Source organism: Hippoglossus hippoglossus, chromosome 18 (assembly GCF_009819705.1).
Source record: "Hippoglossus hippoglossus isolate fHipHip1 chromosome 18, fHipHip1.pri, whole genome shotgun sequence".
NCBI lineage: Eukaryota > Metazoa > Chordata > Actinopteri > Pleuronectiformes > Pleuronectidae > Hippoglossus > Hippoglossus hippoglossus.
In genome coordinates this window covers 5,054,919-5,072,738 of record NC_047168.1, presented here as the reverse complement: position 1 = coordinate 5,072,738, position 17,820 = coordinate 5,054,919, and the positions used below count along the sequence as shown (strand labels likewise).

The window sequence follows — 17,820 nt, the reverse complement described above, 5'->3', positions numbered from 1 at the left end:
TCTCTGTGCACCGGTTTGAAGCAGTCATTCATTTGAGATGCGTTTATGTTCCAGAAGTCTTCAGGAAGTAGCCTCACACTGACGGAGAAAAGGCCCATTTTGACACGGCAGCGAAAGCCTGTCGTGGCACCACTTTAGAGGTGCCATCTGCCTCATTCAGAGCTCAACAGATTACAGGGCTTTCCATATGAAAACGTGAGCAGCTTTCGGCGTTTCTGTGAGCGCCATCTGTCTCGGGGCCGCACTGTCCGAGGTGCAAACGAACATTCGGTACCGTCAGTAACAGTGAGTGTGAGCAGGCTGGTCAAGGTGGCGGGAACCAAACATGGCGAGTGGAGGAAGGATACTCACACCAGGCCCCGACTTCCTTTTAGGTTCGCGAACGCAGCTCCTTCAGGCTAAAGGTTCCACGGGTTGTGCTGGTGAACTGGTTGATTAGCTCCAGCAGCCTCCTAATGAGATGCCTACACTGCTCCATCCTTGAAAGTTGGAGAGCTGGACAAGCACAGGTAGACAACCCACATACTGTATACACCCACTCTCCTACATATTCATAGCTCCTTCCATCAAACAAAGTAACACCTATTGAACTATATCAATATGGCATGAGTCTCAGTTTTCTTTGCACAGATACAGCTGGAAGAAACTTTTTACTTTTATACTTTTACTTTTTAACATAAGCATCTGTACTTCTACTTGAGTAAAGAATGTGTGTACTTTTACCACCTCCAGCTATGAGAAGCCTTTTCAACCTGAGAATCGACGGCTCATTATCTGTGAAAAACATGTAAAAGAACATTGTCATTGAGACTCCCCGCAATTTATATTACAAATGCGGTTTTCGAGTCCACTTGAGGGAAAAGATTTGCAGTACACATTCCCTATCTTACCCTGGGCCTGCTTTAAGGGTGTGCGTGTGTGTTTGTGTGTGTGTGTTCCTTTTACATTTGGATGTGGAGGCAGTGGACGAGAGAGAGGGGGTGGAGCAGCAGAGGTATGCAGATGTAGCCTGGCTCCACATCTGTTGCTGGGCCATCAAGTTATTATGGCCGGCCTGCATTTGGTGTGTGTGTGTGTGTGGGCATGCGTGTGAGAAAAGTGACCTGCATGCACAGATGAGCGAGGACAATTTCTCCCTCTCCACCCCTCAGTTTTCCTTTGTCCAACTCTATCTCCCTCGGTCTCCTCCTGTCTCATTATGTTATGTGTGTAGGTGCAACTGTGTGTGTGTGTGTGTGTGTGTGTGTGTGTGTGTGTGTGTGTGTGTGTGTGTGTGTGTGTGTGTGTGAGTGAGTGCATGTGCGATTATGTCAGGTGTCCTATTGCCTCTGTCATTATCATGCTTTTCCTCCTGTCAATCATGGCTGCCCTGGCCAACATTGTGGTTGACACCAAGCAGTCCTGCCCTTGACCTCACCTGCTGTAAAATGCAAATGACGTGTATTACCATTCATAGTGCACGTGTGTTTGTGTTTAAGATAGGAAAAGAGGTGAATATCTGACATGAGCAATGGAGTATGCACACACACACACTCTCCTGGCCCCAGGTGCGGTGTTAGTCAGGCTTGATTGGTTAATGCATCGGTGAGGGTAAGATGGGGGTATGGAAGAGTGAGGGAGATCCTGGGGAGAAGAGGGGAAAGGGGTGCTGCTGCCCAGCTGTGCCCCAGCCCAAAGCATCCTCCAAGGGAGAAGGACCGAGGGTTCAACAGCTGGAGCTGTGGGATGATCCTGTCTTTCTGCGACCAGGGGCAGGTGGCAACGGAGCAGGCTGGCATGGAGAGGCACACGCAATGGAAATGAGCCAAACAGAAGCGAGGATATTCTGTACACTGTGGTGGAAGCACAATGTACAACATGCTCATCCAAGAATTAACATGCTCATTAATGGTGGCCATTAAACTCAAAAATACTGTCCAACCACTGTCCATGGTGCTGAATCTGGGGCTGCCCTGAGCTCTCCCTCGTATTGTGTGCAGGAATCCCACAGAGAGTTTACACTAATCAGCATTACAGCATGAGGAAAAAACACTCCAGAGTAAATATAAACACAGGATTATGGGTTAGGGCTGAGGCTCATTTATGCTGACTCTACGTAACAAGAAAATGTCCATCTCAGACTATGAAACTGTCACCAGATACCTCTATGATTTAAGTTTGCATGGTTATACATCGACTAGAAGTCAGCACAGAGTCTTATCCAGTTTACCAGCTCAAGAGACCAGTACCTCTTGTACAACAAACTGAGTGGGTATATGCAGGTTGTTATACTTGTGTAAACCCTCTAAAAAAAGCTGATTGACTCGTTTCCCATTGCTACTAGAGGAGTGTCATGAAGGGACTGTATGTAATCACACTCCAGGGTCAGTAGAGGGCTCCAGACTCATTTGCATAGGGGGATTAGGTGGAGTTGTGCACAGAGTTGCCACTAGAGGCATTGCAATTGGTCATGTTGAAATGATGGAACCACCTGCATGGTGGTTCCATCATTTCAACATGACCTGTGCATCGGAGCCAGAGGTAGAGTCAATGACGAATGAATACATTCGCATTGCAGACAAAAGCCAGATGTAAACAGAAGTTAGTGGGTTTTTTTAATAGAGGAGAAGGGGCTTCAAGTTTCTCCTCAAAAAGTTCCACCGATGTGGAAATTTCTATCGTTTGCTGACTTGGACTACTGGCTCCACTCCCCCCAATGGTTTCAGCTGGTACTGCTGCATGTTATCAGATCCGTCCATATTCGACCATTTTCAGAAGCACAAGATTTCATAGATTTTATCTGCATTTGTGTCTGACTTGCACTGAAAACACTAATAAACTTAAAGCTGCAATAAAGGATGTTTGGGCCTCTTTATCATACAACATACATATGGCATATGATACTGTGGATAGTCCGAAGTCTAAAATACATAATTTAATATATTATGTATCTGACAGCCTTACTAGAATTCAATGCTAATTTCCAGGAGGAAATGGACATCACTTTATGTATTTTTTAATAGTGTTATCCCTTCTACAAGCTCCGGATGACTTGATGAAAATGGCCCAAGATGTTGGGTCTTTCTATTCTTATAAGATGGAAGTAAGATTTGGATAACATTGCAGCGGAGGCACAGAAACTGACTGACGGCAGCCTCAGAAGACTGGGATGTACGGAAGCATCTCACGACGTGGCAATTTCTGATGGAAAGGTATGAAAAACCGCTCAATTTACTGAACTGATACAGGCCTCGTCTGCCGCTCCTTTCTCTGCAACACAAACCAAACAGGTGACAGCATCAACTTCACAACTGCTCTCACAGGATTATTGAGAATTGCTTAGGAAAATGCAGGAAACTCGCTCAGGAACGCTGAGGCGGAAGAACCGGGAAGGCCAAGACACAGAACATAGAGCTATGGATCATTCATTCTACACTACAGTGCAGTGGAAAATTATATCCACAATAAATACAGTAGTACACTGATGCCATATGTTGTTGTGTATCGGCTGCCCAGAGAGCGTGAAGGCAATGTAAGTTTCTGTCCTGAGACACGACCATCATGTCGCCTAGCTGCTAGAATCCTGCACAAATAACAACTTTTTTCTTTTTTTGCGGCGCATGCATCTGCACTCGCTCAACAGCCTGCCTTCATGAGTGTCAGTCTGAACGTAAAGATTCATGGAACTCCCCCCCAAAAACAACTCCGCCATTCCTGTGAGAAACTGAGTGGACCCAGCCGCGGAGCGCCACGCGATGATTCAAGTGGCTGTCATCCCTTTCGTAATGATGATCCATCCCTGGCTATTATCAGCCCCTGGTTCCTCACTTACAAAGCTGATTGTTTGACATGTGAAACATACACCAGCATAATTTGTCCCATCACTCTTTTATGCCCTCAAAAAAAAAGGAAAACATGAAAATAAAAAAGTTAATTCATCTACTTTTATATTTGAATACATGATTCTGTTTGCTTTTCATCATTTTCCATAATCAAATTAAGTGGGATTATAGGTCCTGACCTACGAATGTAATTTTTCCACTTATTCATCAAAGTAAAACCTTTAAATATTTTAACCTCGATCTTTTGAGGTTCTGCCTGGACCATAACAACAATCACCTATACCACAAAATAGACTACGTTCACTCAGCGGGGGGGGGACACGTCTGTACAAGGAAAACTTGAGGGGTCGTCTGGGTTTTCTTCTGAGCATGGGGGTCACATCAGGCTCATGACCAGTTCACAGTGGAGTCTGATATTTTAAAAGATAATGTAAAAACACCTACATAAAAGCATCTGATCTAGAAAAAGATCAGAATTGAGCACTAAGGCTTGCAGTGTGAACAACGGGGCAAAAAGTGCCACATGAGTTTTAAAATCCTGACCCATCTTGAAATCGGGTGGCATCAGGCACGAGATATTCTTCTCCCTAATCTCAAGGTAGTCTTGAAAACAATTGCACATTATTTTTTAAATCTTTATTCAAGAGAGTGGTCATTCAGTTTGAGAGCAAGATTTAACATTCAGATTTTGTAATACCAAAATAAACCCTGCTTGTGCTTTAGATTTTCCGCTCTTCTCCGGCCTGTCTATTCTATAGCAAGAACTTGAGGTGAGATTTTAATTGTCAGTTAAATATGTGTCAACATTAGTGTCATAGCTTGAAACGCTCTGTCACACAGGCGCTTCTTTTCGCGGCCGCAAAAGCTCAACCCAAATAACACAAGTCTAATCCATCAATACATGTGTTACAGGTTTATAAATTGTGTAACTTTTTATTTCGAAGTTCTACATACAGGGTTAACAATGGGTGTTAGAGGATTAAATGTACGCCATCCTATGGAGGGTTAGGGTTAGGTTTGAAGGAATCTGTTAGAGCTGTCTGAATACATGTCTGCGAGTGTGTTAATGTGTGTGTCAGTGCGGGAGGGCGTCTGCTGGCATCTCACCTGCCCATGGGAATGTGAGCCGTGTGTGTGTGTGTGTGTGTGTGTGTGTGTGTGTGTGTGGGACAAAGAGAGAGAGAGAGAGAGAGGTGCTAATCCCCTCTCAGAAAATAGTGGAACAGCTTGTCCTCTATCTCAAAGTCACACAGTCGATATCACCCGACACACACTCAGTACGACTGTGTGAGGCAGAGCATTTTTAAGGAGAATTCATCCCAACCGCAAGACATTCAATCCTCTGTGTGTGTGTGTGTGTGTGTGTGTGTGTGTGTGTGTGTGTGTGTGTGTGTGTGTGTGTGTGTGTGTTGCAGTCATTGCAGTGAATAGATGGGTCGGCCTAATGTGTGCCATGTGCACAGAATTGTGCTCTAGATGAATGTCTGCTCTGGTGCACACTCAAAAACAGCTCTGCAGGTGTTATTTTTAGCATCACGGGCGAACGCAGCCCCTCTCTCTCCTCCCCCTGCTCCCTGCCCTCTCCCTCATCTCTCTCCCACCGTCACTTCTCTCATCTCTCAAAATCTCTCACCCAATTTCATGAGTGTATATCTCGGCACGCACACACACACACACGCACACACACAGTGCATACAGTATGTCCACATACAGCACCAAACAGCGCTCCGAGCTTTGTTCTGCGCTCTTCCACCTCTCTGCTCTCATCACCACAGTTAACGTCTGAATGAATTCATTGTCTCACTTTCATCTCTCTTGTTCCCTCGTTCCTGTCTCGCGCTCAGGCGGCAGAGGGATATAAAAAGCCCATCAGGGTGGAGGTGATGCATGTACTGTAAGCATGTCTGTCGCTGAGGCATCCGAGGCAAGGTCAAGTGCTCAGTGGCCTGGTGAAGCCTTTCATTACGTATTTAACTCGGCAGAATTCCCCGCAGAGGACCGCCTGCTGCTTCGTCCGCCGCCACTTCAGCCACGTCTGCTGCCGCTGGAGAGACTAGCTGTCTGGAGTGCAGACAGGTAAATTTCCATATTAGTATATGGATAGAAGCAGGCGTGTCCTGCTATGTCAATGACTCCACGGTGGTTAGCGTTTTTGCGTAGTGTGGGCAGGGGCTGGCGGGGCGGCTGTTGAACAAGCATGTCAGTGGGAGCGGAGAGAGAGAGAGAGAGAGAGAAAAGATCACATCTCTCAATCAGTCAGATGAAAAGAAAAAAAAAGATAGAGTGTGTGGATTTCTCTTCCCTTGACCTCTATTTCTTCTATTCCTCTCTGCTTGTGCGTGATTTCCTTTTGTTTTTCTATTTAATGCTCCCGTATGAGGTCTGTGAATGACGCAAGGAGAGGGATTAGCAGAGAGACAGAATTTAATAACATAACTCACATGTTAAACATGAATCTAAAGTGACTCAATTTAATCCCAACAATGCTTTTACTCAATAATTTCACCAGGGACATTTAGCCATCGAATAGATATCTTTTCTTAGCCCGCTTCAGGGGCACTGACAGAAGAGAAGCACAGAAATTTCTGGACCAGGCTGCTCCAGCCGCAAATGTTTGTCTATGCATGTGCCTGATTTTTATTCTTTTTAAAAAGTAGTAAAATGTCCCATCTCACAATGAAAACTGAAAAAAAGTCTGGGATCTACACAGAAATGTTATGTTTTTTTTCTCTGGGCCATGCCGCATCCTTCCACCAACTTGATGTATGTTCACTCATTTTTGTATAATCCTGCTCACAAACACACAAACCAACCAAGAACCACACACACAGGGCTGAAAACATAACTTCCTTGGGGAAATTATCTCAATAATCAGCTGAGTAAGAGCACAGACATCTAAAAGCGAGGAAACACACTCCTGTCACACGTTGGTTTCCTGGCAGCTTCATGGATCTCACATTTTAGATTGCATTTCCTTATGCACTTGAAGCAAGAAGTGCTGATGAACTCAATAAAGATGCATTGAAAAGCAAACCCTTAAAGTAATTATATGCAAATGAAAATCTGTCCCCATTGTAAAGGCTGTGTAAGAGCTCTGCAAGAACAACAAAATGACATCTTAAAAAGGAAAGAAACGAAACAAATCAAAGTGAAGGAGCCTATTTTGAAACAGCTTCCAAACGCCCGCTCTCTCTTTGGCTAATGAAATATCTAATGCACTTAGTTTCCTTTGGTTAGCACCTGCCTCCATAGAGGCATGTTCCTCCTCTCCACGCTAAATGACTTGGTCTCAATGGAGTGAGACAGAGAGTGGCGAGTAACAGGGGAGAAGTGGAGTGTATTTCCAGGAAAAGGTTGACAAGCTGGTGCTGGAGAGCTGAGGTGACAGATGATACTCATTTTTTTCCTGTTGGAACTTGGTACTTGGCTACAGCAGATCACAGAGCGAGCTCAGCGGGCATTGGCCAGTAAAGCCACCTCAAGTACTTTGCAAATCCTTCAGCATCACTGTGACTCAAAATGCATCGTAACGAGGTTTGGGTATCGTTTGGACTTTCTCCAATAACGCTGGTAAGCCGATACTTTTGAAACAGCACCGGTGCTTTAATAGTGCATGAATCTTAAAAAAAAGAAGCGACAAGAAACCTTTGTTTTTATTGCTAATTCAAATTGGAAGTTGAAATTGAACAATTTAAAGGGTTAGTTGTGTTTTAAAAAATGTGTCGGTGCCCGAATCCTATGAAATACATCCACACCTTCAACCGATTAGCTTTAGGCATTTTGTTGAGTTTGAGGTAGCTACTAGCTAACTGTAGGCTAACGTTACGTGCTGCCAGAGCTATGATGAGAGTGTGTAATGTTAACAAGGCGCTTGCTGTGATTTTCATGTTGCCTGTAAGCAGGGAAACTGTTTCGGTACAAAGCTCAGGCACCGAAATGCATCACAAATCTGCGTTGTGACTCGGCCCTTCCATTATTCTTTTTACTAATCTTGCTTTTTGTAGAATGAATGATGCTGCAAAACAGACGACTCGAGGTCGACAATGCAGGCAATGGGGCGTGCCGTTTAAAATCCCAGATTGGCATATGATTTGCATGCTTGATCCCCTTGACTTTCGCTCGGATGAAAAATCAATAACAAAGCGGCGGTCACGTGGAAGAAGAGGTTGGGGCGATATCATCAATCTGTTTAAAGTCGTGTGTGTCTACCAGCTGCACCGATATGACTGATAAAAGATGAAATACAGATCATGTACAGGCCACTCACGACTAAATCACCTTCTTCTAATTAAACTTTAATAGTCCTGCAGTTACTTGACAAGATGTGAAAGGACTCAAGACTCATAAATATCCACACCAGAAACGTGTGCTACGAATAATTGAGTTATTATTTTAATAAAAAAGAATTAACGTGGCTTTTTTCTGACACATTCATTTTATTAATCTACACTGTGCTTTAAACAGAATGCAATTTATGTGTGTATAGCCCTTTTACCCATTGAGCCCGGATGCAGCGCATGCGTGTTTCAAGCCATCGCCAGCAAAGACTATGAAGTGCAATAAAAAAACTGCACTTTAAGCACTCAAATGATTTGTATTTCATCCGTCTGTCTGTTTCCTTCTGTTTCAGACACTGAGAACTCAACTTTTTAGAGAGTTTTCCAGAAAAGCCTCAGGTTTTCAGCAGGCTGGGTGTCAGATTTCTTTTTTTCCTTTCAGAGGGCAGCTTAGGTCTGAATCAGTTAAAGACAATTCCAAGATTTCCCCGTGGAGTGGTTGCAATGTGTTTGTGGGGAAAGTCAGCTCTCACGATCAACGCGTGCACTGGTTTCCATTAGATTGACGAATACTATTGATGTCGTCCATCACTGACTCGATCAATCCGGAAAATACAAGAGGCTTCTGAGAGAAATCCACTTTGCTCCAGTGTTTGGCGTTTTGGCGAGGAGCGAGCACGATCTCGGTTGTGTGTCATTGCAGTGGGATAAGGTGTGTCACTGCGTTGCGTGTGTGTCGGACGAACAGGAAAAGAAAGCGCCCAGGCCACTTACCGAGTACGCCGAGCCGGTAGTTCATGGTCACCACTATCACGTTGCCATACGCGGCGAGGACGCTGGCATCAAACATGTTTCCGGTGCCTTCCATGTAGGAGCCTCCATGAATGAACAGCATGACAGGCTTCTTCCTGCGGTCACGGATATCTACACACACACACACACACAGAAAGATTAGAGAGCAGAAAGTGGGGGGGAAAAAAAGTCAATAACTGTATTTATGCCTCTCATATTCTTTTTGATCACACATTGTGTTAGCTCATAATATACTGTGCAAACAGCAAATTGCTCGGCTGGATGAAAACACAGTAACTGCACTGTTCCTTGCAGCTGGGAGTCATCTCTAAAAAAAATGACTTTGAGGTAATTTAGATTTCAGGCAATGATTCCAGCAACAGGCAATAATAGGAGACACCCCTGCAAGAATCTAATCAAACGTTTCCTGATTAAAGCAATAACGCCTGAAGAAAATCACAGGGTAGTGTTGCGTATTAGAGCCAACTTGTTCTCTCACGGCCTCTGACAGTCTTCATGTCACCAGGATGCACGGACTGACCTGCACGGACGCGATCCTATCAATGAAAACCTGGTCCGACACGAGCGATTGGTTAAAAAACGGAGAACGCGGGGAGCGAGTAATTTGCACAACAGCTCTTTTATTGTGACAGTGTCAAATGTTGGTGTCGACCCTTTGAACTCTGCGACACAATTAATCCACCGTGTGTTGTTGTTGCTTACCGCGATGTCATTTCTTTGGGTGTCTTCAAAAGCTTCATATCAGTAAACTCCGTTCAACCTCAGCTATAAGGTTATGTAAGTCAAGAAACTATAATAAGTTACAGAAATATCCAAACATTTCTAAGTACTGAAACGTGAACAAAGTATTTGTTCACACTCAACACGTTTATTTAAACGTAATGACATCATCACGATGCGGAAGACGGAGGTTTTGTCCTTCAATACAAACAGAATGAATGTTCTAGCTATTAGGATTTTTTAGTTAAGAATGATTTAAACAGGATCGTGCAAACAACAGTCTCTCGCGGCCAGTTAGGAGGGAGGGAGCGCTCCTCCTCAGAGGGTTAAGGTGCACGCCTGCTGCAAAGAAGAGGCGTTTTAACCACATGCAGAAAGGCACTCTGGGACAACAGAAGACGGAAAGTAACTGGGCACCACAGGCACAATTTAAAAGGTGAAAAAAAAAAAGCCCCAGGATTGGACGCATATTAAAACCTGTAGGAGTTATGCTGATGTCTGAAGAGCACTCTGTGCAAAATCGGCACATAATGATAATGAAAGGCCACTGGCTCTTAATTCCTCATGTCTGCTATGAATTTCGATAATTTCCTCGTTTTATTTTGCACTTTAGAACTCAAATCTCCCCTGAATGCAAATCGCAGCTTGTCCTGAGCTGCAGGGACGGCTGTAACAAGCAATTTCTCCGTCCTAACTCCCCTGTGGGGGAATCTCCAGACAACACAGTTTTCTTGGACGCGATCATATTTTTTGCACAACACAAATTGTTAGCGGAGCCTGCCTCGCGGTGAAAAAAGGGACAGATAATGGAAAAGTTTCACACAAAAATGTCAATTCAATCATTAGACGACACAACATCATGTTTTCCTAAGTGGGTTGGCTCAGGAGGTAGAGCGGGTCGTCCACTGACCAGAAGGTCCGCGGTTTGATCCAGGTCTCCTGCATTCTGCAGGAGTGTCTTTGAGCAAGATACTTGACCCAAAATTGCCCCTGACGGCTGTGCTGGTGGTGTGGGAGTGATGTGTGATAGAGAAAGTGCTGCACATAGATGCACTGTATGGAGCGTGTGTGAACGGGTGAATGGCAAAACTGTACTGAAAGAGCTTTGAGCGCTCATCAATTAAAGCTCTATATGAATACAGACCATTTTCAGACCGTCTAATTAAACAATCGGACTTAAGAATCATCTTCAAGGTGTTTGATTTCATTTGTTCCTTTTTCTAACCACATTGGAATTGTGTTTCCATTTCAACAAATAAAATGACAGTTTTCTGAGAGCCGAAACTACGTGGATACATTTTGGCACCGATGTTGAATAAACGCATGCAGATTACACCCGAAATGCACCCAGTCAACGCCAGTCATGGGAGTTTCCAGCATATGCCTGCTCCCGCAGAGCTGTGTGTGTGCAGGATGGTCCCCTATGGGCCCTCGTTTGAACCAGTCTCTCCTGACTGAGAGCAGCGATACTCCTGCCTGCCAGGAGCCCACGGTAGCATATGGCACACAGGACTTAGAACTGTGGCACAGTGACAGCCCCTGTTGGCTCCTGTGTGTGTGTGTGTGTGTGTGTGTGTGTGTGTGTGTGTGTGTGTGTGTGTGTGTGTGTGTGTGTGTGTGTGTGTGTGTGTGTGTAGGCCTGGGGATATGAGAGAGCAGCAGTGCAGGACAACCACATAAATAACCGCTACAGGATCTGATAGTAGGGAAGAGAGACGGAGGGCGTCTGGCTCCCTTGGAAACCGGCTCATGTACAGTATATACAAATAAACAGTGTGTATATATAAACACCAGCGGTTCCACCGGGCCGTCACACAAACGCAGTCATACCTTATACGCGGCCATGACGCTAAAACTGGTGCATCAGTCAGGCCGTCACACTCTGCACTTGGGGAGAGAGAAATTTGCAGGCAGCTGCAATGGAGAGTCGCTATGGCAACTGCTTCACTCCAACTTGTTTCTGCCCTGTTCTCTCTCTCTCTCTCTCTCTCTTTCTCTCTCTCTCTGTTTCTCTCTCTCTCTCTCTCTCTCTCTCTCTCTCTCTCTCTCTCTCTCTCTCTCTCTCTCTCTCTATGAGCCACCCTCACGTGGACAAAGTCTCATTGACTGTTGCCATGGTAACATATTGCTCTCGTGGATCTCTAACCCCGCGGTGCCCTTCACCGCGTCTCCTACCTGAATCTCATTTCGTTAGCGGCCAATGACTACACGTCCTGCACACACACACACACACACACACACACACACACACACACACACACACACACATCTCTGTGTTCTGCGTCAATAGATGAAGACTGACAGCCACTGGCATCGTGGGAGACAGGATGCAGATGCACTGATGCACCCACGCACACCCACATAAGACACAAAGACACACACCAAGCAGGCTGTCACAGTTGACCTGTAGACTCTGTGTCCATGGATCAGTTACAGGGCGAATCGTTCTGGCACAGTGACAGATAGGACCGGGGCCCTCGGGGGCTACAAGCTCCCTCTCTCTTTCTCTCTTTCTCTCTTCCTGTCCTGTCTCAGGCTCTCGGTCTCCCACTCGCTGCCTCTGGCTCTGTTGTGTTTCTGTCACAACTAAACTTTAGCATGCGATGCCCACTGAAGGGCCAGTGTTTAGCCACACTTTATCCCCAAATGGGATAAACTCCTAACAGACCACAAAAAAAAAAAGAAAACACTGATGTTCCATTATTTATCTATTAAAACATGGAAATGTATTTGTTTCCGGCAGCAGGCTAATCAGATCACCAGCTCTAGTGGGACAACACTTTTCACAACTTGTCCACGAATCAGAAACAAAACAGGAGCTGCACGACAACATGATGTGGATGTGTTGTGCCATGGAGGCAGTTATTGGGACAGTGTCCAGAATATACATACAGCAAAGCCTCAACAAATCCTACACATCCTGAGATTAACGACAGATGGTAAACACTTCCTCACAGGCATGAGCTGATACAGAGAGGGGGCTTACTCATCATGACATGGCACCGACTCGTCTTTCATTACTGTTTACATGTACGACTACAGGACGGCAGAGCTACAACAACACGTCCACATTATTATGTTGGGGGTAAGTATTAGTAGTTTTCAAGTTGTGTTATTACATTGAATTTTATGCCACTTAACAGCTGCTTTACTTTTAAATTAATTTACTTTTCCCTCCATCATATTTATGTTTCCATCAGTTTCTGGTCTCTTCTACAGAACCTACACTCTTGACATAACATAACATATAATAGGGTTGGGTACGGTGTCCGAGCTATGATTGTGTTTCTGTTGTGTGGCTTTTGCATTTGTTTTAATTATTTAATGATTACGTATTTGGAAATTGCAACAATGTTTGCTTTCATTTGCAATGTTATTTGTGGAGTAAATAATTTTATATAGTTTTATAATGATAGTTTTAAAAAGACTTGCATCATATTTGTGCTTCATGGGGCAGCTTCTATGCTATCTTATTCAATGGCTGTATATAAAGATGTACTAAATGACAGCCCCCCCCTAAAAGTGAAGCCAAAACATCCGGATCGCCCCCTGGTGGCTACTGTATTGTAGGTCATAACCCCGCCTCTTCCATGTTAGTGGATGGGACATGGACCAAGCCAAAAAATTCAAGTGGACATCAAAAAATATTTTCTCAAAGATGGTCTCCGTCATTTTCGGTAGATTTTAATCACGCTGATGTATTTACGAGTTCTCACTCTTCCTGTAAGTTTTAATTGTTTATTTGATGCGGTTAAAAGGGGCTGAGATATCATGATTGACAGCTGCGATGTACTTGTGATTGGCCGGGGTTAGCAAGACGGCAGCAACCACATATTTTTGTACAGTGGGAAGAAGTTGAAAAAAGTCATCCTGGTTTATACACAGTCACTTTTCCATTGTGCTATTACAATGACTACTCAAGGATTAGAATAGGAATCAAGGACAACACAAAACACCTAAAAAACAAAAATTGAAAAGGGAACAGAATCAAATACCTCAACGATGCCAGTAAAACCAAAAACTGTCTCTATTCAGCAAACACAAACAACAGCAAGACAAAGACAAAGCAAGATGGCAGAGAGCAGCTGAGGACTGGTACCCCGAGGAGCTTAGCATGGCTGCTGATCCTTTCAAGCAGAACGGAGACAATGAGACGATTAGGCTCGAAACTTGTGTCGAGCGTTCCAGTTTAGCGCGCCACCCACCGCTGCCCTCCGAGATGCCACCCTCTGGTCTCCCGACGAGACGCGGGTCTTCATCTCCACTGCGTTTATCGGCTGGTTGATTAGTCGCGGGGACCGAGTGCGGCCGTCTGTGCGGTGCACGCCGCTGTCAGGTGTTGAGTTTTTGGGGAGATGATGTTTGATAAATTCAGCGAAGAGGAGTGGAAAAAACCTCATATGTACAGCTGAACTTTAGGGGGGGGGGGGGGGGGGGGGGGGGGGGGGGGGGGGGGGGGGGGGGGGGGGGGGGGGGGCGGGGGAGATCGACATGACTCAGATTATAAAGTCTACATCAATATGCTTTCTTGTTTATATACTAAATTAGAGCTGGGGGTGAACCATGGATTAACATGAGCCACATCCTGCCAATCTCGGCTCTCATGGGATCTACAACAACTGTGTGTGTGTGCGTGTGTGTGTGTGTGTGTGTGTGTGTGTGTGTGTGTGTGTGTGTGTGTGTATGTGGAGGACACGGCATTTAAAAAACATATATCACTTCTAAACAGAGCAGAGAGTACAGGGGCCTGCTGAGATATCGTCTCCCCATAAACTGAGCATTTAGAGTTGGGAGCGGAGGGCCCTCTCCTTACAGAGAGAAATAATTAAAAAAGATATCGAATCACGTTGGAATAAAACGACAACACAAGGGGGAATAATATCGCATACAGATTTATGTGTTTTTCACTTCCTACAAATGAGCATTTTTCTCCTGCATAGGCTCAACATTTGTGCATTGCCTCACCATTTCTATTTTCATTTTCATTAGTATGGATGGGCCTGTGAGTGTGTGTGTGTGTGTGTGTGTGTGCACGAGCACATGCAGGCGTGAGGTAGATAAATATTGACCTTTTACTCTGAGCAGTAATAATAAGGAAATTGCTCACAGCAAATGATGAACTGTCATCTGTGTGCAAATACACACGGGCACTTTGTACTAGTGGTCCAATTAACACAAAGGTTACGGAGTGGTGAAAATATTGTAACAGTGTAATGGAGGAAAAATAGATATTTCTGAATCCCGGTGACCTGCAGTTTTAGTCATGATGGACTAAAATTATTACAGAAAGCTTATCTTCAATGTGCAAGTGAAGCTGTACGTGGACACATATCCCAGAATAAGGCTTCATCCTCTAACTATTTCTCTTTCTAAAAGGCCCCAAACCAAGGCACCATTGTGCATGTGAATGTTTTCTTTGTTTGTGCAAAATACATTTATATGTGTATAGAAGATACAGTTAAAGGTTCAGTGTGTAGAATTTAGTGGCATCTAGTGGTGAAGTTGATGTTGCAGCTGAACACCCCTCACCTGAACAGAGAACCAGTGGTAGCATTCAGTAGCAAAGTTTGTCCAGTTGGGGCTACTGTAAAAAAAAAACATGGCGGCCTCCGTAGAGAGGACCCCCTCCTGATGTAAATATAAAGTATTTAAATGCAAAGGCCCCATTCTAGGGTAAAGAAAACAAAAATTCTTACAATTTAGATGATAACACACTAGTGAAATTAGGATTATTTTATATTCAATTTCTGACGATCCCTTTTACCTAAACCTTACACACTGGACCTTTAAGGCAAAATCAAATATATTTTTCCTCTACTCATCTGTCAAAGGCTTTTGTTTTCATTGATACAAAAGCCAGTGGCCGGCCAAGAATCTCATACTGCAGAGATTGTGACTTGTGCGTTTGCATGGACCTCGAGTCGGTAAAGCAACTGAAATGAACCACATTCAGAGAAAAAGTTACAAACCGTCCTCTCCCAACAAACTGTGTGGCTGCCTGACGCGAATGTGATGAATGTAAGTGTGTGTGTGTGTGTGTGTGTGTGTGTGTGTGTCAATAGGAGGTCAATGGCAGGTTCATGTGATAGAGCGCTGGAGGTTAAGACGGACGCGCAGTGATGAATGGGATGTGATGAGATGCACAGCAGCGGAGCCGGCCTATAGGCCAGCGAGCAGGGCTAAGGCTTAATCATTAGAACACAATGGATCAAGGCCATACTGATTGCATCAGGGACGTGTGCGTGTGTGCGTGTGTGTCTGTGTGTGTGTGTGTGTGTGTGTGTGTGTGTGTGTGTGTGTGTGTGTGTGTGTGTGCACATTGGCATTATAATACATGTGAGAAGCTGCTGGACGGAAGTAAGAGCATGTTCTATAGTCCTAACTTTAAAGAAAAAAAAGTTTTAAATTAACTGTGTTTTCTTCCTCATTAATTAAACTCACTGACAATCATTTCATACAGCTCTAATTTCTGACGTTGATACAGAAATAATTCCCTTGTTTTGTGTCACTTCTATTCATTTATCCTATTTTGTTTTCCTGTTTTTGGTCAAACTAACAAACTAAACTAAACTAAAGTAGATCCTATTACAATTTGCAGTTAATACCAATTGTTTTGCCTTCAGTTGCTCAACCTGGTAGTTTCCTGCTCGGTAGTATTGCATTGAGAGGAATATTCTCTCAGAACATTGCCACCCGCATATAAACAAAGGAACCAAACAGGAACGTGTCCTGTGGGATGTCGGGATTTTCTTCCATTGAAAGGTGGCTGTTTGGCAGCTGACTCTCAAGCGTCTGTCCTAATGCGAGCCTCTTAAAGTCCTGATTAAAGTCTGCATAATTACATGAAGATAATTAACAATTATATTGCATTGTAAAACATCTATTACACTGTAGAGCTTCTTTTCTTTTTTTTTTAACACAAACAGGCAATTTCAAAACCCCACAAAACACCTGTTTCGACACGTTATCTCATTATGTGTATTGACATATGGCATGTGGTTGCCTCTAGGGTTTATTGGATAGTCATATTAGGTGGAATAGACAAATGTGCTCACAGAAAATGCTCGTTCCACAGAGTCTGCCTTTTAGAAAGTTTTACATCGACTTAAATTCGGTTTTCTTGATGGCACTGAGGTTCACGTGTGTGTCCAAGGGGCTGATGCAAAGCAACGTCAAGGACTTCGGTGATTGTGGTACATCGGTATCCAAAGCCTGAAAACGCTTTTCCTGTTCCTGCCAGCACCCCCAGTAAAATATATCCAGGAGAACCAATGTGAGAACAAAGCGGGAAAATGTCCGGAAAATTCACAGTGAGCGAGTCGATGACGTTTCTACCACAAAAGGGACGCAAAATTGAAACAATACTAATTTGCATCCACCCATTGTTCTCTTGAGGGTCATGGGGGGACTCTCCAATTAACATAAACTACCGGCCGACCTTCTTGCTGTGAGGAAAGACAGTGCTGACCACCGCAGCACCATGTTTTGCGAAACAAATAGAAGTCTAAAATCTCCAGTTGAAATAAATGAATAAAAAGAGACGCTTAAAAACTCCCCTGCTTGCTTATTTTACATCGAAAAAAGACTGAAGAAACACACACACACACACACACACACACACACAGTCAGAACACACCGAGTGCTGCTTGTGCCCCCTTACTTCTGTCTGAGCTTTTAACACTCTGGGCTGTAGGGACCAGCGGGGGGTCTGGATGATCCCGTACTGTTTGCACTCCGTCTACACCAACTTCACTTCCAGCAACAGTGAACAAACATCCACCTCCCAGCTCAATATGCTTCTACAGAACTAACCAACAAACCCTATGGCCCGGAAGCACGCAGAGAAGCTACAGCATCCATCTTGTGGAAGGCCATATATAAGTATTGATTTTTCAGCAATTAGATGAGGCAGGCCTGTTATTGTTGTGGGTGTTAATTCAATTCAACTTTATTTGTGTTGCGCCAAATCACAACATACATTATCTGAAGGCACTTCACATAAGCGGTTTTCAGACAAATGCGGAGAATTGGCTAGGAGTTAACCGGTTGACAGGAAGTGATGTATTAACTCCCCTTGGGAGATCACATGATTTTCTTCGTCGTCGGCTCTTATCGCCACAAACTCTATTGACATGTTTATCTGTGTCTTTTACGTGTGTGTCACCACTTTTTCACCGGGAGTTATTTGT

The 17,820-nt window shown here is 44.2% G+C and overlaps 1 protein-coding gene across 3 annotated transcripts in view; it reads right to left on the bottom strand.

Moving 5' to 3' along the window:
- The window catches only part of nlgn2a (neuroligin 2a), a 165,409-nt gene that overhangs the window by 41,822 nt on the left and 105,767 nt on the right, over positions 1–17,820 (bottom strand). For all 3 annotated transcript variants that reach the window (XM_034615433.1, XM_034615435.1, XM_034615434.1), the window contains one exon: positions 8,873–9,022. In XM_034615433.1, the coding sequence (XP_034471324.1) occupies positions 8,873–9,022 (150 nt within the window). The remainder of the gene's footprint in view (positions 1–8,872; positions 9,023–17,820) is intronic.